The 25,661-nt window shown below is 45.2% G+C and overlaps 1 protein-coding gene across 1 annotated transcript; it reads right to left on the bottom strand.

Moving 5' to 3' along the window:
- Window positions 1-23,971: 23,971 nt before the first annotated feature.
- On the bottom strand, window positions 23,972-25,054 carry LOC123065649 (pistil-specific extensin-like protein). Its single transcript, XM_044488889.1, has 2 exons — window positions 24,676-25,054; window positions 23,972-24,532 (listed from the first exon to the last, which is right to left on the bottom strand). Exons 1-2 carry the CDS (start codon window positions 24,953-24,955, stop codon window positions 24,219-24,221), a joined length of 594 nt encoding a protein of 197 aa, XP_044344824.1. The 5' UTR covers window positions 24,956-25,054; the 3' UTR covers window positions 23,972-24,218.
- Window positions 25,055-25,661: the final 607 nt, after the last annotated feature.

The following is a 25,661-nucleotide window of genomic DNA, read 5'->3' as shown; positions in this document are numbered from 1 at the left end:
TGTTGTTATGCGGTTTGACCGATAAAGATCTTCGTAGAATATGTGGGAGCCAATATGGGCATCTAGGTCCCGCTATTGGTTATTGACCGGAAACGTGTCTCGATCATGTCTACATAGTTCTCCAACCCATAGGGTCCGCACGCTTAACGTTTCGTTGACGATATAGTATTATATGAGTTATGCATGTTGGTAACCGAATGTTGTTCGGAGTCCCGGATGAGATCATGGACATGACGAGGAACTCCGGAATGGTCCGGAGATAAAGTTTGATATATGAGATAATAGTGTTTGATCTCCGGAAGGGTTCCGGAATTCACCGGAAGGGGTTCCGGATGTTTCCCGAAATGTTTGGGTACGAGAACACGTTATTTGGGCCAAAGGGGAAAGCCCACGAGGCTTTTGGAAAGTGCAAAACGAAGTTTTGCGGAGACCAGAGGCTAGACGCCAGGAACCCTGGCGTCTAGGGGGTAGACGCCGGGAACCCTGGCGCCTAGCCCTGGAGTCCGTGTAGGACTCTTGCCTTTCGAGCAAAACTGACTTTGAGGAGGCTTTTGCTCCAAGTTTCGACCCCAGGGCTCAACATATAAATAGAGGGGCAGGGCTAGCACCAAAGACACATCAAGAAACACCAAGCCATGTGCCGGCAACCCTGTCCCCTCTAGTTTATCCTCCGTCATAGTTTTCGTAGTGCTTAGGCGAAGCCCTGCGGAGATTGTTCTTCACCAACACCGTCACCATGCCGTCGTGCTGCCGGAACTCATCTACTACTTCGCCCGTCTTGCTGGATCGAGAAGGCGAGGACGTCATCGAGCTGAATGTGTGCAGAACTCGGAGGTGCCGTGCGTTCGGTACTTGGATCGGTCGGATCGTGAAGACGTACGACTACATCAACCGCGTTGACAAACGCTTCCGCTTAGCGATCTTCAAGGGTATGAAGATACACTCCCCTTCTCGTTGCTATACATCACCATGATCTTGCGTGTGCGTAGGAAAATTTTGAAATTACTACGTTCCCCAACAGTGGCATCCGAGCCTAGGTTTTATGCGTTGATGTTATATGCACGAGTAGAACACAAGTGAGTTGTGGGCAATACAAGTCATACTGCTTACCAGCATGTCATACTTTAGTTTGGCGGTATTGTGAGATGAAGCGGCCCGGTCCGACATTACGCGTACGCTTACGTGAGACTGGTTTCACCGTTACGAGCACTCGTGCTTAAAGGTGGATGGCGGGTGTCTGTCTCTCTCACTTTAGCCGAATCGAGTGTGGCTACGCCCGGTCCTTGCGAAGGTTAAAACAGCACTAACTTGACGAACTATCGTTGTGGTTTTGATGCGTAGGTAAGAATGGTTCTTTCTAAGCCCGTAGCAGCCACGTAAAATTTGCAACAACAAAGTAGAGGACGTCTAACTTGTTTTTGCAGGGCATGTTGTGATGTGATATGGTCAAGACGTGATGCTATATTCTATTGTATGAGATGATCATGTTTTGTAACCGAAGTTATCGGCAACTGGCAGGAGCCATATGGTTGTCGCTTTATTGTATGAAATGCAAACGCCCTGTAATTGCTTTACTTTATCACTAAGCGGTAGCGATAGTCGTAGAAGCAATAGATGGCGTAACGACAACGATGCTGCGATGGAGATCAAGGTGTCGCGCTGGTGACGATGGTGATCACAACGGTGCTTCGAAGATGGAGATCACAAGCACAAGATGATGATGGCCATATCATATCACTTATATTGATTGCATGTGATGTTTATCCTTTATGCATCTTATCTTGCTTTGATTGACGGTAGCATTTTAAGATGATCTCTCACTAATAATCAAGAAGTGTTCTCCCTGAGTATGCACCGTTGCGAAAGTTCTTCGTGCTGAGACACCACGTGATGATAGGGTGTGATAGGCTCTACGTTCAAATACAACGGGTCCAAAACAGTTGCACACGCGAATACTCAGGTCATACTTGACGAGCCTAGCATATACAGATATGGCCTCGGAACACGGAGACCGAAAGGTTGAACGTGAATCATATAGTAGATATGATCAACATAGTGATGTTCACCATTGAAACTACTCCATCTCACATGATGATCGGACATGGTTTAGTTGATTTGGATCACGTAATCACTTAGATGACTAGAGAGATGTCTGTCTAAGTGGGAGTTCTTAAGTAATATGATTAATTGAACTTAAATTTTTCATGAACTTAGTACCTGATAGTATTTTGCTTGTCTATGTTTGATTGTAGATAGATGGCTCGTGCTGTTGTTCCATTGAATTTTAATGCGTTCCTTGAGAAAACAAAGTTGAAAGATGATGGTAGCAATTATACGGACTGGGTCCGTAACCTGAGGATTATCCTCATTGCTGCATAGAAGAATTACGTCCTGGAAGCACCGCTGGGTGCCAGGCCTGCTGCTGATGCAACTGACGACGTTAAGAACGTCTGGCAGAGCAAAGCTGATGACTACTCGATAGTTCAGTGTGCCATGCTTTACGGCTTAGAACCGGGTCTTCAATGACGTTTTGAACGTCATGGAGCATATGAGATGTTCCAGGAGTTGAAGTTAATATTTCAAGCAAATGCCCGGATTGAGAGATATGAAGTCTCCAATAAGTTCTATAGCTGCAAGATGGAGGAGAATAGTTCCGTCAGTGAACACATACTCAAAATGTCTGGGTATAATAATCACTTGATTCAACTGGGAGTTAATCTTCCTGATGATAGTGTCATTGACAGAATTCTTCAATCACTGCCACCAAGCTACAAGAGCTTCGTGATGAACTATAATATGCAAGGGATGGACAAGACTATTCCCGAGCTCTTCGCAATGCTAAAAGCCGCGGAGGTAGAAATCAAGAAGGAGCATCAAGTGTTGATGGTTAACAAGACCACCAGTTTCAAGAAAAAGGGCAAAGGGAAGAAGAAGGGGAACTTCAAGAAGAACAGCAAAAAAGTTGCTGCTCAAGAGAAGAAACCCAAGTCTGGACCTAAGCCTGAGACTGAGTGCTTCTACTGCAAGCAGACTGGACACTGGAAGCAGAACTGCCCCAAGTATTTGGTGGATAAGAAGGATGGCAAAATGAACAAAGGTATATGTGATATACATGTTATTGATGTGTACCTTACTAATACTCGCAGTAGTACCTGGGTATTTGATACTGGTTCTGTTGCTAATATTTGCAACTCGAAACAGGGACTACGGATTAAGCGAAGATTAGCTAATGACGAGGTGACGATGCGCGTGGGAAATGGTTCCAAAGTCGATGTGATCGCGGTCGGCACGCTACCTCTACATCTACCATCGGGATTAGTTTTAGACCTAAATAATTGTTATTTGGTGCCAGCGTTGAGCATGAACATTATATCTGGATCTTGTTTGATGCGAGACGGTTATTCATTTAAATCAGAGAATAATGGTTGTTCTATTTATATGAGTGATACCTTTTATGGTCATGCACCCTTGAAGAGTGGTCTATTTTTATTGAATCTCGAAAGTAGTGATACACATATTCATAATGTCGAAGCCAAAAGATGCAGAGTTGATAATGAGAGTGCAACTTATTTGTGGCACCGCCGTTTAGGTCATATCGGTGTAAAGCGCATGAAGAAACTCCATACTGATGGACTTTTGGAGTCACTTGATTATGAATCACTTGGTACTTGCGAACCGTGCCTCATGGGCAAGATGACTAAAACACCGTTCTCCGGTACTATGGAGAGAGCAACAAATTTGTTGGAAATCATACATACAGATGTATGTGGTCCGATGAATGTTGAAGCTCGTGGCGGATATCGTTATTTTCTCACCTTCACAGATGATTTGAGCAGATATGGGTATATCTACTTAATGAAACACAAGTCTGAAACATTTGAAAAGTTCAAAGAATTTCAGAGTGAAGTGGAAAATCATCGTAACAAGAAAATAAAGTTTCTACGATCTGATTGTGGAGGAGAATATTTAAGTTACAAGTTTGGTTTACATTTGAAACAATGTGGAATAGTTTCGCAACTCACGCCACCTGGAACACCACAAAGAAATGGTGTGTCCGAACGTCGTAATCGTACTTTACTAGATATGGTGCGATCTATGATGTCTCTTACCGATTTACCGCTATCGTTCTGGGGTTATGCTTTAGAGACAGCCGCATTCACGTTGAATAGGGCACCATCAAAATCCGTTGAGACGACGCCTTATGAACTGTGGTTTGGCAAGAAACCAAAGTTGTCGTTTCTTAAAGTTTGGAGCTGCGATGCTTATGTGAAGAAACTTCAACCAGATAAGCTCGAACCTAAATCGGAGAAATGTGTCTTCATAGGATACCCAAAAGAGACTATTGGGTACACCTTCTATCACAGATCTGAGGGCAAGATTTTCTTTTCTAAAATCGGATCCTTTCTAGAGAAGGAGTTTCTCTCGAAAGAAGTGAGTGGGAGGAAAGTAGAACTTGATAAGGTAACTGTACCTGCTCCCTCATTGGAAAATAGTTCATCACAAGAACCAGTTCCTGTGACAACTACACCAATAGTGAGGAAGCTAATGATATTGATCATGAAACTTCAGATCAAGTTTCTACTGAACCTCGTAGGTCTACCAGAGTAAGATCCGCACCAGAGTGGTACGATAATCGTATTCTGGAAGTCATGTTACTTGACCATGATGAACCTACGAACTATGAGGAAGCGATGATGAGCCCAGATTCCGCAAAATGGCTAGAGGCCATGAAATCTGAGATGGGATCCATGTATGAGAACAAAGTATGGACTTTGGTTGACTTGCCCGATGATCGGCAAGCCATTGAAAATAAATGGATCTTTAAGAAGAAGACTGACGCTGATGGTAATGTAACTGTCTATAAAGCTTGACTTGTTGCGAAAGGTTTTCGACAAGTTCAAGGGGTTGACTACGATGAGACTTTCTCACCCGTAGCGATGCTTAAGTCTGTCCGAATCATGTTAGCTATTGCTGCATTTCATGATTATGAAATTTGGCAAATGGATGTCAAAACTGCATTCTTGAATGGATTTCTGGAAGAAGAGTTGTATATGATGCAGCCAGAAGGTTTTGTTGATCCAAAAGGTGCTAACAAAGTGTGCAAGCTCCAGCGATCCATTTATGGACCGGTGCAAGCATCTCGGAGTTGGAATAAACGCTTTGATAGTGTGATCAAGGCATATGGTTTTATACAGACTTTTGGAGAAGCCTGTATTTACAAGAAAGTGAGTGTCACATCCCTGGTCCTGTTATGCACTAGGCTAGACCTCATGTGAGCATCATGTTTTAATTCAAATGAAATTTGAATTGAGGAATTTTCAAAGCCTCAGAAACCTTCTAAAAATGATCAACATTAAAATCTCCTCAAAGAAGTCCAAGAAAATGCTCCTCTTAGTCTCTGAAAATATTGCAAAGAGGTAAAACTCAAAACAATATTTTCGGTATCTCAGAGTTAATTATTTTGGGCCTTTGAATTAAATAAATAGCTATTTGCATTGGATATATATTTGATATATAAATAATATATGTCCAAAAAATTACTGGAACATTTTATGTGGTTTGGTATATTTTAGTTCTAGCCACATAATTATTTTCAGGATTTTATAAAATGGTTTAGTATTTTTACTAAACCAAAACAAAACAGAACAAAATAGAAAACAGTAAATAAAGACAGAGGAGAGAAACCTTACCTGGACTTACCTCTGCAGCCCACCAGGCCCACCTGGCCAGCCCAGCCCATCTCCACTTCCCCCCCTGTCGCCTTCCTCCTCGCGCCAGTAGGCGCAGGCGCGTGGCCGGAGCGCGCGGGCACACACCCAGGCCACCTCCTGCCTCCCTGCTTGCCTCCGCTACTCCCTGGAGACGCCACGCGGCTCCCTCGACCCTCCCTCACTCTCCCGCGTCTCTCCCTCCGTCCCTATCCCGCTCTGCTCCCTCTCCCTCCCGCGACCGAGCGGAGCTCGTCGCCGCCGACGCCGCTACCGCGGCCGCAGCCATTCCGAAGCCTCTCCGACACGCCCTCGAGCTCCGCCCCGACCCCCTCTTCCTCCCCACCGAGCCAAGCCCCTCGGGAAGCTCTGCTTCGCCTCCACGCCATCGTCTTCGTCCTCGACCGCCACCGATGGTCGCCGTCGATTCGTCGCCGTCCGAGCTTCCCCGAACACGCCGAGGCCACCACTGCACTCCACGTGAGCTCCTGATCATCCTCCCCCTCTCTGTTTTCTCTCTAGCATGCCGTAGCCGCCGCGCCTCTCTTCCCCGACAGTACGCCGCCGCACAACCTCATCGCCGACGAGGCTCCGGTGGCCATTTGGTCCCGTGCGAGCCTCCGTTGGGTTCGTGAGCTTTGGTAGAACACGTAGATGCTAACCGTAGCTCCTCCCGTGCACGGTGTCGTCGTTTCCATCGGCGCCGAACTCCGGCCGCCGCCACAACCTCGCCTCCGGCGAACTCCGTCCACCCCCGCACCTCCCGTTGGTTCCCCTAGATGCGCGCGGGCACGGGCTATCCTCTGGTGCCCCTGGCGCGTCGATCCGTCGTCTCTGGCGCAACTCCGGCGAGCCACCGCCGCTCTGATCGTCGCCGTCGTCCAACCGCCGGCGTATCTGACGTGGCGTTGCCATTAGCACCCTAACAGACACTGACAGCGGGCCCCGTAGCGGGTCAAAGCCCGAGTCAACGCGGGATTAGCCCCTGTGTCGCTGACGTGTGGACCCCGCATGTCAGATTTGACCTGGACCTGGTCGTTGACTCGCTGACATCATGCTGGCGTCAGGCTGACGCAGTTAAATCATTTTCTGGATTTATTATTATTCAGAAAATTCCAGAAAATGCCTAAAACTTCTAAAATTCATAGAAATTCAACCGTAACTCCAAATTAAATAATTTATATATGAAAAATTATCAGAAAAATTCAAGGAATCCATCTGTGCCATTTTCATGCATGTTAGAACAACTTATCATTACTGTTTAGGACAAATGAAGTGAATGACATTTGAATAATCACATATGGAGTTTGAATTTGAATCTTGTATGCAAACCAACTTCATTTAATCTGTTGCTAGTTGCATTAGCTCAAAACACATTCATTTTGCCATGTCATGATCATGCATCATATTGTGCATTGCATTGATTGTGTTCCTTTCTGTGTTGCCGGTATTTGTCCCCTCTCGATAGACGTGATACCGATGACGTGATCGTTGACACTGATGAAGACTCAATGTTATCTTCAGAAGTGCCAGGCAAGCAAAACCCCCTTGTTCACTCCGATAAAATCCCACTCTCTCGCTCCTGCTCTCTTTTACTGCATTAGGACAACAACGACATATTTGTTACTTGCTGCGGTAGCTGAACCCCTTTATCCTTTGCATGACCTATCATTGCCACAGTAAATAGATGAAACCCACTAGCATGAGTAGGAGTTGGTTGAGCCCTGGTGTGCCTACTCATTCATGCTTGTTGTCATGCCTGCTACTTCTTAGAGTTGAGTCAGGTCTGATTCATCGGGGATGAATCAGAGGCGTGTGAACATGTCCTACTGTGTGTGAGCTAAGTGTGTGAACACGATTTGGTAAAGGTAGCGGTGAGAGGCCATGTAGGAGTACATGGTGGGTTGTCTCATTGCAGCCGTCCTCAGGAACTGAGTTCTGTGTTTGTGATCCATGACCAGCTACTACCACACATTGGAATGCTTAAGTGCCCCTCTCGACTTATTAATCAACTTGATCTCTGTCCAGGAGTTGCAACTAGTTTCTGGTGTTTGTAGGTAGTGTTAGTAGTCTACCAAGTGGCACCCGGTACAGGTGGGCTTGGGACAGACTAGGCACAGTGGCACGGTGTACCAGGTGGCACCCGGGTGGTGGGCTTGGGAACCCTGCTCACATCGTTTGGGGCCGTGAGCGACACCCCGGCCGGATCTCCTTGCGGATGGAACCCGAATAGGCGATAAACCTGGACGAGAGACTTGTTCGGTTAGTCAGGTCGTGGCCGACTCCCTCGCCCGGCTTCCGCTTGAAGGTTGCCGAGGTACATGACGTGTACAGGGCGATAAGTGGCGAAAGCGTGTGTGAAGAAGTACACCCCTGCAGGGTTATCATTATCTATTCGAATAGCCGGATTCCTCGGATATGGAAACGTGGACCCCTTGTACAGTTCATAGACAAGTGAAAGTGGATACTCTAAAATACGCAAGATAAGCGTGAGTGCTATGGATGGCGTTCTCGTAGGGAGACGGGAGCGGTTCCATAGTGGTGTATTGATATGGTGAATATGTGGACTCGTGTGCGCCACCTCAAAAGAGTTACATTGCAGTCGTAGTTTAGGATAGCCACCGAGTCAAAGCTGGCTTGCTGCAGTTAAACCCCACCATCCCCTTTGTTGATAATGATGCATATGTAGTTAGTTCTGATGTAAGTCTTGCTGGGTACATTTGTACTCACGTTTGCCTATTTTATGTTTTTGCAGAGAGACTTCGGTCTCACTAGTAGTTCCGCGTGGACTTCGACGTTTAGCTTGTTACCTCAGCTACGATCTTGTGCCCTCGGCAGGATCTGATAGACAGTCAGGCTTCTCAGCCTTTTTCATTTATAGATGTCTGTACTCAGACATGATAGCTTCCGCTTGTACTTTGATTTGTATGCTCTGAGTGTTGGGTCATGAGACCCATGTTTGTAATGTCTCGCTCCTCGGAGCCTATTGAATAAACTACTTGAGTCGTAGAGTCATTTTGTGATGCCATGTTGTATTGCACATATCGAGCATATTGTATGTATGTTATTGAAATGCTTGGTATGTGTGGGATCTGACTATCTAGTTGTTTATCTTTAGTAGCCTCTCTTACCGGGAAATGTCTCCTAGTGTTTCCACCGAGCCATGGTAGCTTGATACTGCTCCGGAACACTTAGGCCGGCCGGCATGTGTCCTTCTTCGTTCCTGTGTCTGTCCCTTCGGGGAAATGTCACGCGATGAATACCGGAGTCCTGTTAGCCCGCTACAGCCCGGTTCACCGGAGTCCTGCTAGCCCAGTGCTACAGCCTGGATTCACTCGCTGATGACCGACACGTTCGATGCTGGGTCATGGATGCCTGTCCCTGTAAGTTTGTGCCACTTTGGGTTTACGACTAGCCATGTCAGCCCGGGCTCCTTATCATATGGATGCTAGCGACACTGTCATATACGTGTGCCAAAAGGCGCAAATGGTCCCGGGTAAAGGTAAGGCGACACCCGTGGGAATACCGTGCGTGAGGCCGCAAAGTGATATGAGGTGTTACATGCTAGATCGATGTGGCATTGAGTCGGGGTCCTGACAGTGAGTGGGAGCTCTGTAGCATTTCTGATATTATATGTAGATGACATATCATTAATTGGAAATGATATAGAATTTCTGGATAGCATAAAGGGATACTTGAATAAAAGTTTTTCAATGAAAGACCTCGGTGAAGCTGCTTACATATTGGGCATCAAGATTTATAGAGATAGATCAAGACACTTAATAGGACTTTCACAAAGCACATACCTTGATAAAATTTTGAAAAAGTTCAAAATGGATCACGCAAAGAAAGGGTTCTTGCCCGTGCTTCAAGGTGTGAAGTTGAGTCAGACTCAATGCCCGACCACAGCAGAAGATATAGAGAAAATGAAAGATGTTCTCTATACTTCAGCCATAGGCTCTATTATGTATGCAATGCTGTGTACCAGACCTGACGTATGCTTAGCAATAAGCTTGGCAGGAAGGTACCAAAGTAATCTAGGAGTGGATCACTGGACAGCGGTCAAGAACATCCTGAAATACCTGAAAAGGACTAAGGATATGTTTCTCGTATATGGAGGTGACAAAGAGCTAGTCGTAAATGCTTACGTTGATGCAAGCTTTGACACTGATCCGGATGATTCTAAATCGAAAACCAGATACGTATTTTTATTAAACGGTGGAGTTGTAAGTTGGTGCAGTTCTAAACAAAGCGTCGTGGCGGGATCTACATGTGAAGCAGAGTACATAGCTGCTTCTGAAGCAGCAAATGAAGGAGTCTGGATGAAGGAGTTCATTTCCGATCTAGGTGTCATACCTAGTGCATCGGGACCAATGAAGATCTTCTGTGACACTACTGGTGCAATTGCCTTGGCAAAGGAATCCAGATTTCACAAGAGGACCAAGCACATCAAGAGACGCTTCAATTCCATTCGGGACCAAGTCCAAGTGGGAGACATAGAGATTTGCAAAATACATACGGATCTGAATGTTGCAGACCCGTTGACTAAGCCTCTCTCACGAGCAAAACATGATCAGCACCAAGACTCCATGGGTGTTAGAATCATTACTATGTAATCTAGATTATTGACTCTAGTGCAAGTGGGAGACTGAAGGAAATATGCCCTAGAGGCAATAATAAAGTTATTATTTATTTCCTCATATCATGATAAATGTTTATTATTCATGCTAGAATTGTATTAACCGGAATCATAATACATGTGTGAATACATAGACAAACATAACGTCACTAGTATGCCTCTACTTGACTAGCTCATTAATCAAAGATGGTTATGTTTCCTAACCATAGGCATGTGTTGTCATTTGATTAATGGGATCACATCATTAGGAGAATGATGTGATTGACATGACCCATTCCGTTAGCCTATCACTTGATCATTTAGTATATTGCTATTGCTTTCTTCATGACTTATACATGTTCCTGAAACTATGAGATTATGCAACTTACGTTTACCGGAGGAACACTTTGGGTGCTACCAAACGTCACAACGTAACTGGATGATTATAAAGGAGTACTATAGGTGTCTCCAAAGGTAGATGTTGGGTTGGCGTATTTCGAGATTAGGTTTTGTCACTCCAATTGTCGGAGAGGTATCTCTGGGCCCTCTCGGTAATGCACATCACTATAAGCCTTGAAAGCAATGTAGCTAAAGAGTTAGTTACGGAATGATGCATTACGTAACGAGTAAAGAGACTTGCCGGTAACGAGATTGAACTAGGTATTGGATACCGACGATCGAATCTCGGGTAAGTAACATACCGATGACAAAGGGAACACCGTATGTTGTTATGCGGTTTCACCGATAAAGATCTTCGTAGAATATGTGGGAGCCAATATGGGCATCCAGGTCCCGGTATTGGTTATTGACCGGAAACGTGTCTCGGTCATGTCTACATAGTTCTCGAACCCGTAGGGTCCGCACGCTTAACGTTTCATTAACGATATAGTATTATATGAGTTATGCATGTTGGTAACCGAATGTTGTTCGGAGTCCCGGATGAGATCATGGACATGACGAGGAACTCCGGAATGGTCCGGAGATAAAGTTTGATATATGAGATAATAGTGTTTGATCTCCGGAAGGGTTACGGAATTCACCGAAAGGGGTTCCGGATGTTTCCCGAAATGTTTGGGTACGAGAACACGTTATTTGGGCCAAAGGGGAAAGCCCACGAGGCTTTTGGAAAGTGCAAAAGGAAGTTTTGCGGAGACCAGAGGCTAGACGCCAGGAACCCTGGCGTCTAGGGGGTAGACGCCGGGAACCCTCGCGTATAGCCCTGGAGTCCGTGTAGGACTCTTGCCTTTCGGGCAAAACCGACTTTGAGGAGGCTTTTGCTCCAAGTTTCGACCCCAGGGCTCAACATATAAATATAGGGGCAGGGCTAGCACCAAAGAGACATCAAGAAACACCAAGCCGTGTGCCGGCAACCCTGTCCCCTCTAGTTTATCCTCCGTCATAGTTTTCGTGGTGCTTAGGCGAAGCCCTGCGGAGATTGTTCTTCACCAACACCATCACCACGCTGTCGTGCTGCCGGAACTCATCTACTACTTCGCCCGTCTTGCTGGATCGAGAAGGCGAGGACGTCATCGAGCTGAACGTGTACAGAACTCGGAGGTGCCGTGCGTTTGGTACTTGGATCGGTCGGATCGTGAAGACGTACGACTACATCAACCGCGTTGACAAACACTTCCGCTTAGCGATCTTCAAGGGTATGAAGATACACTCCCCTTCTCGTTGTTATACATCACCATGATCTTGCATGTGCGTAGGAAAATTTTGAAATTACTACGTTCCCCAACAGTGGCATCCGAGCCTAGGTTTTATGCGTTGATGTTATATGCACGAGTAGAACACAAGTGAGTTGTGGGCAATGCAAGTCATACTGCTTACCAGCATGTCATACTTTGGTTCAGCGGTATTGTGAGATGAAGTGGCCCGGTCTGACATTACGCGTACGCTTACGCGAGACTGGTTTCACCGTTACGAGCACTCGTGCTTAAAGGTGGCTGGCGGGTGTCTGTCTATCTCACTTTAGCTGAATCGAGTGTGGCTACGCCCGGTCCTTGCGAAGGTTAAAACATCACTAACTTGACAAACTATCGTTGTGGTTTTGATGCGTAGGTAAGAACGGTTCTTTCTAAGCCTGTAGCAGCCACGTAAAATTTGCAACAACAAAGTAGAGGACGTCTAACTTGTTTTTGCAGGGCATGTTGTGATGTGATATGGTCAAGACGTGATGCTATATTCTATTGTATGAGATGATCATGTTTTGTAACCGAAGTTATCGGCAACTGGCAGGAGCCATATGGTTGTCGCTTTATTGTATGAAATGCAAACGCCCTGTAATTGCTTTACTTTATCACTAAGCGGTAGCGATAGTCGTAGAAGCAATAGATGGCATAACGACAACGATGCTGCGATGGAGATCAAGGTGTCGCGCCGGTGACGATGGTGATCACGATGGTGCTTCGAAGATGGAGATCACAAGCACAAGATGATGATGGCCATATCATATCACTTATATTGATTGCATGTGATGTTTATCCTTTATGCATCTTATCTTGCTTTGATTGACGGTAGCATTTTAAGATGATCTCTCACTAATAATCAAGAAGTGTTCTCCCTGAGTATGCACCGTTGCGAAAGTTCTTCGTGCTGAGACACCACGTGATGATCGGGTGTGATAGGCTCTACGTTCAAATACAACGGGTGCAAAATAGTTGCACGCGCGAATACTCAGGTCATACTTGACGAGCCTAGCATATACAGATATGGCCTCGGAACACGGAGACCGAAAGGTCGAACGTGAATCATATAGTAGATATGATCAACATAGTGATGTTCACCATTGAAACTACTCCATCTCACGTGATGATCGGACATGGTTTAGTTGATTTGGATCACGTAATCACTTAGATGACTAGAGAGATGTCTGTCTAAGTGGGAGTTCTTAAGTAATATGATTAATTGAACTTACATTTTTCATGAACTTAGTACCTGATAGTATTTTGCTTGTCTATGTTTGATTGTAGATAGATGGCTCGTGCTGTTGTTCCATTGAATTTTAATGCGTTCCTTGAGAAAACAAAGTTGAAAGATGATGGTAGCAATTATACGGACTGGGTCCATAACCTGAGGATTATCCTCATTGCTGCACAGAAGAATTACGTCCTGGAAGCACCGCTGGGTGCCAGGCCTGCTGCTGATGCAACTGACGACGTTAAGAACGTCTGGCAGAGCAAAGCTAATGACTACTCGATAGTTCAGTGTGCCATGCTTTACGGCTTAGAACCGGGTCTTCAACGACGTTTTGAACGTCATGGAGCATATGAGATGTTCCAGGAGTTGAAGTTAATATTTCAAGCAAATGCCTGGATTGAGAGATATGAAGTCTCCAATAAGTTCTATAGCTGCAAGATGGAGGAGAATAGTTCTGTCAGTGAACACATACTCAAAATGTCTGGGTATAATAATTACTTGATTCAACTGGGAGTTAATATACTCTAACATAGGTGACTTTGTCGCCGACCAATTCTAGATGAAGTTCCCTAGTGTCTTTCCTTGTTCTCGCATTTGTGTCATGCATGTTTGTTCCCTTTTCAAAACAAAAAAAATCATCTAGATTTTTTCTCTTTTATTTCTGTTCTGCATTTCTCTGCATTCAATTCCATGCAAATTCTTGTGAAATCTTATTCGCTTAGTGAGCTGAGGTGACTAGTGCTTTCTCTCTATGATGAACTCGGACAAACCGATTTGCCTCTCTCGGTCAAACCGAAACTTTTCGGTGCCACCGAAGGAATCAACTCAGTGTAGCCGATTTCAATACTGAGAAACCACTTTGTCACTTGCATCCTGCACATTTTGTTCCAGCTCCACTCGATGATTCTTATCCTCTACCAGCACCCTATTGTTTCCTTGCTACTTTGCCATGTGACTCAAGGACCAAACCTATTTTGACTCACACTCCGGAAGACCCTTCTTGGAAATTGATGTCAAAGGGAGAGAGAGAGAGAGCTCACATCAAAGCTTAATCATATCAAAAGGGGAAAAGAGAGACTCCGGTTGCTTGGTATTCAAAGTGGAGAGAATTTACATGTCATTAGAGGGGAAAGACATGTTCGTGCTGTTTTTGTGTTTGCTTTGCTCTGATTTTTTATTCCTTATCTTCTCCCAATATCCCGTATAAGATTCAGGGGGAGCAAGACATCTAAGGGAAGGAAATCTTCAAATTCATTGCATATCTTTATCTTTGGGGACATGTCTACACTCAAATAGAGTACCTAAGTACTCACTCTATACATGTCATCCCAATCTTGGTACTCTTGTGGTTTACTGCTCTTGCTCTGCTTAGTAGATGTTTCTGTGTTGTCTAACCTTGTTTACTCAGGTTCATCTCTTCCAAAGCTAGCTCAAGACCACAAGGTAAGTATATGCATCACACTCATGTGCATGAGGATATCTTGCTAATGTACATATTGTTTGCAAGAAGGACTCATGAACATGAAGGTACATTTCCTATATTCACATCATTTGCTCTGATGCATATAGCCAAGATACATGTAACTCATTGCTTGCTCTGTCATGATTATGCACTCACATGATCCTATGTTCCATATTTACATGATTTCATACATGTAGGGGGACCCTATGCATGTTACATGTCCTTCCAAAGCTTTACGTGCCTTTCTCTATATCTTTATCTAAAGCTTTGATGTATGTTGTCATCAATTACCAAAAAGGGGGAGATTAAAAGCGCAAGTGCTCCCTGGGTGATTTTGGTAATTAATGTCAACATATCTCTTGTTGGACTAATACTTTTATCTAGTGTATTTCAGATAAGTCCAACAGTCAAGTGACATGGACAAGAGGATGTGGAACCCCTTCAAGATGCTAAGGACAAAGGATTGGCTCATGCTCTAAAGCTCAGGACTCTACATTTTCTATTTTAGTGATCCAAGATCACATTGAGTCCATAGGAAAGCCAATACTATTAAAAGGGGATGAGGTGTTGCTTAATGGCTTGCTTGCTCAAAGTGCTTAGTGATATGCTCCAAAACCCTCAACCACTTTCTCATATCCACATATGTCCCAAACCAAAAGTCAAACTCGGCCCCACCGATTTGATCCATCCGGCGCCACCGAGTTCATTTGACATAGCCACTGCCAGAAACCCTAGTCACTTCGGTTTAGCCGATGGGATCTCGGTCTCACCGAGATGGGCTTGCAAACTCCCTGTTATCTATTGCAATATTTCTGGTCTCACCGAGAATATGTAATCGGTCACACCGAGTTTGCCTGACCAACTCTCTGTTTTGCTTATTACCAAATCGGTCCCACCGAGTTGTGTAATCGGTCAAACCGAGAAGAGGTTTTACCCTAACCGTTGCACATTGGTCCCACCGAGTTGATCATATCGGTCCCACCAAAATGCCTAATGGTCACATTATGAACTAAATCGGTTCGACCGAGTTTTCTGATTCGGTCCCACCGAGTTTGGTGAAGTGTGTGTAACGGTTAGATTTTGTGTGGAGGCTATATATACCCCTCCATCCACTCCTCATTCATAGAGGAAAGCCATCAGAACGTGCCTACACTTCCAGCATTCATTTTCTGAGAGAGAACCACCTACTCTTGTGTTGAGGCCAAGATATTCCAATCCAACCATATGAATCTTGATCTCTAGCCTTCCCCGAGTTTCTTTCCACTCAAATCATCTTTCCACCAAATCCAATCCTATGAGAGAGAGTTGAGTGTTGGGAGACTATCATTTGAAGCACAAGAGCAAGGAGTTCATCATCAACACACCATCTATTACCTTTTGGAGAGTGGTGTATCCTAGATTGGTTAGGTGTCACTTGGGAGCCTCCGACAAGATTGTGGAGTTGAACCAAGGAGTTTGTACGGGCAAGGAGATCACCTACTTCGTGAAGATCTACCCTAGTGAGGCAAGTCCTTCGTGGGTGATGGCCATGGTGGGATAGACAAGGTTGCTTCTTCGTGGACCCTTCGTGGGTGGAGCCCTTCGTGGACTCGCGCAACCATTACCCTTTGTGGGTTGAAGTCTCCATCAACGTGGATGTACGATAGCACCACCTATTGGAACCACGCCAAAAACATCTGTGTCTCCAATTGCGTTTGCACACTCCAATCCCATCTCTTTACTTTCTTGCAAGTTGCATGCTTTACTTTCCGTTGCCCATATACTCTTTGCATGCTTACTTGATATGTATTGTGAATAGCTAAACTTGTGTTTAAACTCCACCTAAACTTGAAAAACTTAAAAACTGTTAACTTTGTGTGTTGAGTGTCTATTCACCCCCCTCTAGACACCTCTTCTCGATCCTTTCACATAACTTTTGCAATTCTTCACCATTTCATCCCCATTTTTTCCAACAACTTCCTTGGTCACCAAGAAGTGTATTGGCAGATGATAAGGCTCCTCCAGACCACTTCCATGAAAGCAGAGAAGCTACATCTATGGAGAAGTCACGTTGAGGCCGGTTATAAATACCTCTTCAACCCTTCCGTCAGCAAGCATTCGTCATCATCTATTCCCATATCTCCCACGTTCAAGCCATCATCTACATCACATCAAGAGGCATTATGGGGTTGTGCCAAGCCCCATCCATTACAACCTTGGAGTAAGGCGAGGGAAGGAAGCCATCAAAGGATCCACCATCGCTAGGGCAAAGGCTATGCGCCGCTGCCGCCGTCACGCCATCATACCTTCTTCCTTCCCCATCAAGGTCTCCGTGATTGGCTGTAACAACTCTTGACCCCACCCACACACTTTTAATGTGATGTTATTTGATTGATTGGTGATTATTAGTGTAACATTTAGTACATGTGTTATTGGTAGAAATAGTTTATGTATTGCCATCATCATGTTATGATTTACCATTTGTGGCAACTTAGTGATTGGAGCCGTCCAATGCACCGACATAGTTGGAGGTGTTCACTACCCATGTCATACAATGAAGTTGATAGATAGATTGTGCGACCCAATAGACCTTTGGGTGTCAGGCTTTGGTCCATAGAAATTATTGCCTTTTGTCCAATCCTTGTGACATTAATGTCTTCTGGTAGGTGATACATGTATGTGATGAGAAGTAGGACAATTGAGTTATCTTAATAAATTGTTGCTTGAGAGATAATGACATTTGAAGGACCGCCCACCATAAGTGGATTATTCGATTAACAAATGGTGACACTGCACATATGTCGATCTGCGTCATCCACTTTGTTGCGTCATCACTTTGCTTAACTAAAACATCACATTGCTTCTCCCTAGTTCCCATCTCCATTTAGTTTTGTTTTTATTTGATGTTCCAATTAGTATTTAGTTTAATCCTTATTTTTACCGTTTCCCCTAGCAAACAGTAACAGTAAACTAGTTGCAAACTCTAGTTTAGGTCCGAGAGTAGTTGCGTCCATAACAACATAGCTGCAGGGTTGATATTTTTTTTCTATAAGATCCCTGACAGTTCGACAATTAAACAGGCTAATACTTTCTGCGAGTTATGCTTGACAACAACTCTGTGCACTTGCAGACATTAAACATCAAGCTCCTTTTATGAGAGGCTACAATGTCCGGTGGATCACAATCGGTTGGGGGTCTCTAAACCTATCGTGCTCGAGCGCGCTTTTGCAACATCAAGATCCTGCATTTAGAGGCAATGTCCGGTGGCTCGCAACCGGCTGGTGGTCTCCAATTACCTATCACACACGACCACACCTATACAACATTACCAGGCTCCTATTTTATGGGTTTGAAATGTCTAGTTACACTCGTATATAGAGTATCCAACTTCCGCACACGACCGCAACAGGGTCTCTCTCATGCATATGGGTTCTCCAACCATCCTTCACCACATGGCCAAGTACGCAACATCGTGCTAGAGACTGAGCCTGTTGTATACATGCAAGAATCTCCCACGGTCGCGCCAATTACCCAACATCCTGCTCATGTATGAGAGGCTGACATCCGGGCCAACCAGTTCAAAACTATCCATTGTATACCGAGCGAGGTGCAAGTCACTTGAGAAATCACCGGAAAAAATGCTCGCCCTCACTTGTACCACAAACGTTCATCAGTGTCGTCAATGGGGGTGTGCGAGGTGGGAGACCGCACAGGGCCCCAAAAATTAGGGCCCCCCAAATATATAGCTATTAGCATGCATGGTCATGGATCTAAGAACACACAGGGCGTGTTTGGTTATCATCTGCGGATTTTTTTGCATTGCATACATGTCTTAGTTGGGTCTGGCTAAGGGAAAACAGTCAAAAAAAACAACAACATATGCACCTCGTTTGGTTGCCTCCATTAGGGGATTGGTTTTGGCACAATGTTTAGTGTCCTACGTTATCTCCACTCACGCAACTAAAGGGTGTTTGGGTGTATACACGGGATATGATTAAGAGTAACTACACATAACACACACAGTTACACAGTGCCATGGCGACTGTGGTGGACGATGGTGACGATGCAAGCAACTAGTTCGGTGCGCCGCTGTAGGGCGCGTTGGACGATGGCCGCGACGAACTAGTTGCTCGCGTCGTTGCCATAGAGAAAGTTTTCGCGGAGGGATGAACAAAGGAGAAAAAAATGCCATGCAAATGCTCTGGCAATGTCAATGTAGTAGGATGAGAGAGAGGAAGCTGGAAGGAACGGCACCGGGGACGGCACCAGTGTAGTAGGACGTCACGAGGAGGCCTAGAGGAACAACGCCGATGATGGCGTCAATGTAGTACGATGCGGGCAAGGAGGCCGAGAGGAACTATGCCGGCGGTGATGACGCGGGAGAGGAGGTCGAGAGGAACAACGCCAGTAGTGGTGGCAGTGTAGAAGAATGCATGAGAGGACGCCGACAAAAGCATCCAAAGGGATGAAGGAAATTAAGGAGTGTCATTAAAACATATCACACATATGCGTAGAGTTCGTGAGGAAGATGTACATCTACTCATCTACGATTGTCGAAACAGAAACGTGCAACAAGAAAGTCGTGTGGAACTGCAAGATGAAGCTACTGGTCAAAGGAAATTTCAAACGGGTCGACCGTGCATGACGAATTTGACAAAATTCATCAAAAGTAGCTTCAAACATGAACACAAAATTGAACATCTACAATGGATGAAACTACGAACCAATCGCCTGAATGGAACCATAACATCGAAGTGCCTCTCACGAAAGCACAACCGTGCCTCTCGCGGAAGCAAAACCGTGCCTCATGCGGAAGGTAAAAAAGAAAAAAACGTATTTTTTCCCTTTTCGAGAGGCATGGAAAAAAAAAGAGAAAACGTGTTTTCTTCGGTTTCTAAGATGTAAGGTCGTGCCTCTCGCGAAACCAAAACCGTGCCTCTCGAGGAAGCAAAACCGTGCATGTGGCGTAAGAAAAAACAAAAAGCGCGTTTTTTTCATTTCTGAGTGGCATGGCCGCGCCTCTCGCAAAAGCAAAATCGTGCCTCTCGCGGAAGCAAAATCGTGCCTGTCGCTAAAGCAAAAACAAAAAGAAACGCGTTTTTTCACACAAAAAAGTTTTTATTCGAATTTTTTTGTCCAAAAGCTAAGGAAGACCGATAGAAAACCAAAAAATAAAAAACATTTAAAAAGCTGAAAACGTGTGCGGAAAAAATAAAATAAAAAAACAAAATCCGGAGGGAGCATCCAGAGCGCGACATGTGGCGGCGGCTGAGAGCGCGCCAAGTTACGCTAATCGTTGTGAGGCTCCCGAAAGAGCGCTCGTCAACTAGTTGCTCCTGTTGTCCTTGCAGAAGAAGTGGGTAGGAGGCAGAACTGAGTCATGGGCCGCATTGGTGAAGGGGTAACTGGTCCGATTCAATCAACTAAACTGGTGTAGCTCCACCACATCTCCCAGGCCACGAGCCCACGAACCAATGTCCCTGAGCCAGTGTACTGCGAAATCACTAGTTAATGAGTACTTGTTGCGAAGATCACTCCAACTTCCCCAGGTTGCGACAAGTGGAGCGCTGCATGTGCGCCACTTATTGCAACATGGGAGTTTTCCCTTTTTTCGTAGATCTATTTATTCAAAACATTTTTATCTCTTAAACCGTGATTCTAAATCTCGAACCGCTTTCGCCGTTGGACTCCTCGCATCGAGATCTTCAAAACTGGATCCCATGTTGATAAGTTTTGACGAACTTTTTTTTCACGAAAAAAACCGGACGAAAAAACAGAACCGGGAGCACGGGTTTTTTTCCCTTTCCGAAAGAGGCACGCCCGTGCCTCTGACGAAATCATAACCGTGCCTCTCGCGGAAGCAAAACCGTGACTCTCGCGAAAAAAAAAGAGAAAACACATTTTTTTTCGTTTTCGAGGAGGCACGACCGTGACTCTCGCGAAAGCACAACCGTGCCTCTTGCAGAAGCAAAACCGTGACTCTAGCGAAAGAAAACAAAACAAAAAACGCGTTTTTTCCGTTTTCAAGGAGGCACGGCCGTGACTCTCACGAAAGCACAACCGTGCATCTCGCGGAACCAAAATCGTGACTCTCGTGAAAGAAAAAACAGAAAACGTGTATTTTTTCCGTTTCAGAGAGGCACGGCCGTGACTCTCGCGAAAACACAACCGTACCTCTCGCGGAAGCAAAACCGTGACTCTTGCGAAAGGAAAAAAACAAAAACGTATTTTTTTCGTTTTCGAGAGGCACGGCCGTGACTCTCGCGAAATCAAAACCGTGCCTCTCGCGGAAGCAAAACTGTGACTCTCGCGAAAAGAAAAAAAGAAAACGCGTTTTTTGCGCATTTTTTTGTCGAAAAGCTAGGGAAGACCGGTGGAACCAAAATGTCGAAACCCCCCGAAAAAAAGCCGTCTAAAAAGCCGAAAACGCATGCGGAAAAATAAATAAATAAACAAAATCTGAAGGAAGCGCCTAGAGCGCGACACGTGGCGAATAGCTGAGAGCGCGCCAAGTGGCGCTGGTCGTTGCGAGGCTTTCGAAGAAGCGCTCATTAATTAATTGCTCTCAGTGTACTGGGGCGGCGTGGTTGTGCCTGACGGCGACGCGGGCGAGGGCTCTGTCCTAGTTTCCTGGAGGTGTGTTCTAGGGCGGGGAGGTGTAATATCTCGTCCATGGAGCACTCGAGCATCGTTGCAGCGCCGCTGGTGTAGTCCGTCTGCAAGAAGCAGATGTTGGGCGGTATGTCTCGCTTCCCCGAGACTCTCCCATACTCCATCGAAGTATCTTGTTTGTAACGAATATTGACATCTGCACATAGATATTGCTAATTTACATGGCCTGCTTTTGTGTGATTGGTGATAGAATTTGTTCTGTCATGTTCATTCCGACCTGAAAGTTCACTAGTATATAAAAAAAACAATCTTCATAGTTCGCGACATCAGTTTTGGGGCCCCATTTTGCATTTCGCACTGGGGCCTAAAATATCTGCGGACGGCCCTGGTTCTTACCATGGAAAGCCAAAAAGGTCATCCAAGTGCGTGGCCGCTCCGCCCAGATTGTTTTTCAGAAAAGAAATCCCGTCATATTTTTTTTTCATAGAAGTAATTCATCAACACATCCATGCAATACATGTTTCCCTCAATTTTTTGTCATGGAAGTGTACCTACTATGACAGAATTCCATTTCTTTTGGCCGAAATTTTCTTGCAGTCCACTCGTGTTTTGTTTCGATTACCTCCCATGCTCTTTAGGATGAGGCAAAGTCATGGGTCGATGTTGGAAGGAATGAGCCCTAAGATAGCTTTAGTAGCTCGCCCCCTTTAGTCTGCCTGCTTGTCCAACTGAACAAGTTTTCTTTTCCAGATATCGTTGATTTGTTTCCGTTCAAATCTCAATGAAACCAATACTCGCTATATTTTTATTCAAAAAAATAAACTCAGGGTTACACCCTTCTCCTAGCACTAGAACATCCACCAAAGACGAGGGAAACCGATGAACAAATTACTAGGAGAAGCTTTGTCTTCTAGCAGCTAGGGCTCTTCTAATGTCTTTTAGTGCTAGTATTGTTCTATCTTTTCAAAGTGACATAGTGTTTTCAAGAGGCTAAAAAGTTTTTTTCCTCAAGGGAAACACACACGAGAGGTGGCCAAAGTTATGGATGTAGATTTTCTATTGCCTTAGCCTAGAGAGGGACATATGTTTTTTGGCTTTTCGGTTTTTGCCTGATTTTTCCAAGGTTTGGGAGGAAAGACAATTTTTTATTCTTTTCAGAAACCATTGCTTTTCCACGAGTCACAACATGTGCTTCTGTGGAAGCACACCCGAAAAAGGAAAAAACACAGTCTATGTTGCCACGGAAAGCACAACTGTGCTATTCGAACGAAAAAGAAAACACAACTGTGCTTCCCCGAAAAAGGAAAAAAAAACAAAGTTTGTGCTTCCTCAAAATGGAAAGCAAAATCTGCGCTTCTGCGAGAAGCATGACTGTGCTTCCCGAAAATGGAAAAACACAACTGTGTTTAACAAAATGAAAAAGCACATTTTGTGCTTTCGAGTTCCAATTTTTCCTGGTTCCGTTTTTTCAATAATCCAGTTACTTTTTTTTGGGGGTTTTCATTTTTTTATCTTCGCTTTTTCCTAGTTTTTGGTTTTCTTCAATTCCTAATTTTTCTTCTTTTTCATGAAAAAAAGGTTCGTCGAATCTATTAATTTGAATTTTGAAGATCTCGACGCAAGAAATCCAAGGACGAAAACAATTTGTGATTTGGATGCACGTTTTAAGGGATAAAAACTTTTAAAAAAAAGAATGCACGAAAAAAGAAAAAACTCTTAGGTTGTGACCAGTGACACACATGCAGTGTGCCATTTGTCAACACTAAAGAAAAGTGAAGTGGCATTTGCAAAGAGTAACACTTAATTAGTGATATGGGAGAAGTGGCCGTGCATAAACTATAAGAAAGACATCGGCTTAGCCTATGGGCCGAGATTTATGATTCAACACATTTTATTCTGAGTTTGGAGGAAAATTGAAGAATATTCTTTCTCCAGCCAGTCTTGACCGTGGGTGGGCGGGGAGCTCCTATGTCACGCTTGATGCGGCAAATTGTCTAGCAATCGCACATGAGTAACTGCAGGCCCGATCGACTTTAGCGATAAGCTTTGTGCTTGCGGTTCTCCCTAATTTTTCTTAGTTTATATTATTTTTAAAATTTTAGATGTTTTTCAAAGTGAACATTTTTTGAAAATTTTGTGAACATTTATGAAAAAATAAACAATTTTCTGCATTTTGTAAACATTGTTTAAATGATGAATATTTTAAAAGTTTGTAACATTTAAACAAAATGTGTGAACATCTTTTAAAATTTTGAAACTGCGAACATTGTTTTGAAAGTAAACTAAAACAAAAAGGAATCTTCTAGAAGGTTCCCAAAATCGGTAAAAAGCAGAATCCGAGCTAAATGGTCCGGCCCAAATCGTATCGTTAGCTTTTCTGGCTTGTGCGTTTGGTAGACAAACTGGCGGAACGAGCGTCATATAGGGATTTCCGTGGTAGCGCTTCCGAGGTACAGGCACGTTATAGAAGATCTGAGTATACAGGCACGTTATAGAAGAATCATAGTAGTCCATTTCGCAGTATAATATACCAATTCGCAGGGTGGCTATTACCTTTGACTTCCAATGTTCCCACTTCTAGTGTGATTTGGAGCTCGATCTAAGTTCATGGATCTACGGTGCAGTGGTAACCGACAGCCCTAGATGTCAAACAGCTTAAAATAATGCACGTTGGCAGAAGAATCATAGTTAATGGAAGGGGAACAGAGGCCACTCAAAACTCGAGATACTAGTGCTACACTGTAACTGCACCAGCCCACGAACTAGAAGAACTTAACGTAAATTGGCTAGCTGCTAGGAACACGAACACAGAAATGCACAAATATGCACCACTGCAAGCACAACACTGTCAATCATCCATCAACTGCATATGACTAGTTGATTATTACTCAGTACCAACTGGATCGAGGCGGCGCGGTCAATAAAATGGGCAATGCTGTCCGGCGGAGGGGCCGTAGAAGAGGACGCTGGTGGGGCAGTAGACGCCCTGCAGCCCCACCGGCGGCGAGGTGACGGTCTCCTTGACGAGCGAGAGCCCGATCCACTTGTTCGGCGGGTAGACGGGCTTGTCGCAGAGCGGCGTCGGCGACGTGCCCAGGTACAGCTTGCAGGTGCGCGCGTTGAAGTTGGCCAGGTCGTAGAACATCACCAGGAAGTAGCCGTGCTCGTCCGACACCGTCGCCGTCACGTTCACCACCTTCCTCCCGTAGCACACCAGATTCACCGTTGCACCTGCAAAGACAAAACCAAAACGGGCAGTAGAGATAATGTCAGCCTGCGTTCATGGATCGAATGGATGCATGCACGCATGAGATTAAGACTGAGCAGGCTAATTAGCTACTCTATGCCAAGGCGACGGAGTAGGTGACGCGAACCTTGGATCGGTGAGGCGTCCATGCCGCGGTTGTAGCCCCTGGATTTGCAAGATTTGCAGTAGATCACGCCCTGCACGACGACGAAAGGTGGCATCGGCTGGACAGGCGGCAACGGCGACATGTTCGTGTCATTGGCTGGCAACGGGGGCGTGGAAATGGCACTGGCCGGCTTAGGCGGCGGTGCCATGGCCGAGTAGTCGGCCATCACATGGTGGGCAGGGAGTAGCAGCGCGCCAAGGACGAGCAGTGCCGCCCGGACTACCGCTGCGTAGCTCCTCATCTCTGGCTAATAATTTTCCTGTCAACGAAGGTGTGTCGATCCCTAGTGGTATAAGCACAAGCACTATAGCTAAAGTCAGAATGAACTGGGTGATCAGACGTGTCCCGCCACGGGCTAATTTATAAGGGGGCGTGGGCTCTGTTTGCCCGGTGGCCAGTTGACCCAACGAGCTGCGCCCGCGGCCAAACCAGATTCCGTTCACAGTTAATGCAGAGGGCGTCTCGGAAGTTCGGTCTGCTTGCTGTCATTTTGTCTGTACAACGGTAACCTTTTTCTTTCTTGGGATTGATCACTTGGAAAGTGTGATGATATGATGATAAATTTCAAGATGTGGTTTTCGGTGCAGCGAAATCTGTCCGTTCGTGAGAATGCGCGCGGCTGCTTGGGTTAAGCGCAGAGCTTCGGCTCCGTTTGACTTCACCGTAGTGACTGCAATGATGGTTGCGCCTTTCTTCGACAGCAGCTTCGCATGCCGTCGGATAGTTTGTTTAGTCCCGGCAATTAATGCGTAGAGTAACCAAAGGATGCCTGAGCTGGACAGAGTAACATGCCATGGTTAACCTGGCAAGTTGCTTCGTCAGATTCTGTTCCGGTGTGTCAGGTGCTAGCACGACGCGTCCTCCGATGGATCGTCGGTGATGCCACACGTAAATCATGGATCCGGGAGCTGACCGTTTAAAGCTTCTCTCATGTTCCAGATTGAGAA

The sequence above is a fragment of the Triticum aestivum genome, chromosome 3B (genome assembly GCF_018294505.1).
Source record: "Triticum aestivum cultivar Chinese Spring chromosome 3B, IWGSC CS RefSeq v2.1, whole genome shotgun sequence".
NCBI classification, from domain to species: domain Eukaryota; kingdom Viridiplantae; phylum Streptophyta; class Magnoliopsida; order Poales; family Poaceae; genus Triticum; species Triticum aestivum.
Note: the sequence above shows the minus strand (reverse complement) of the source record. Positions and strands in the feature narration are given on the sequence as shown.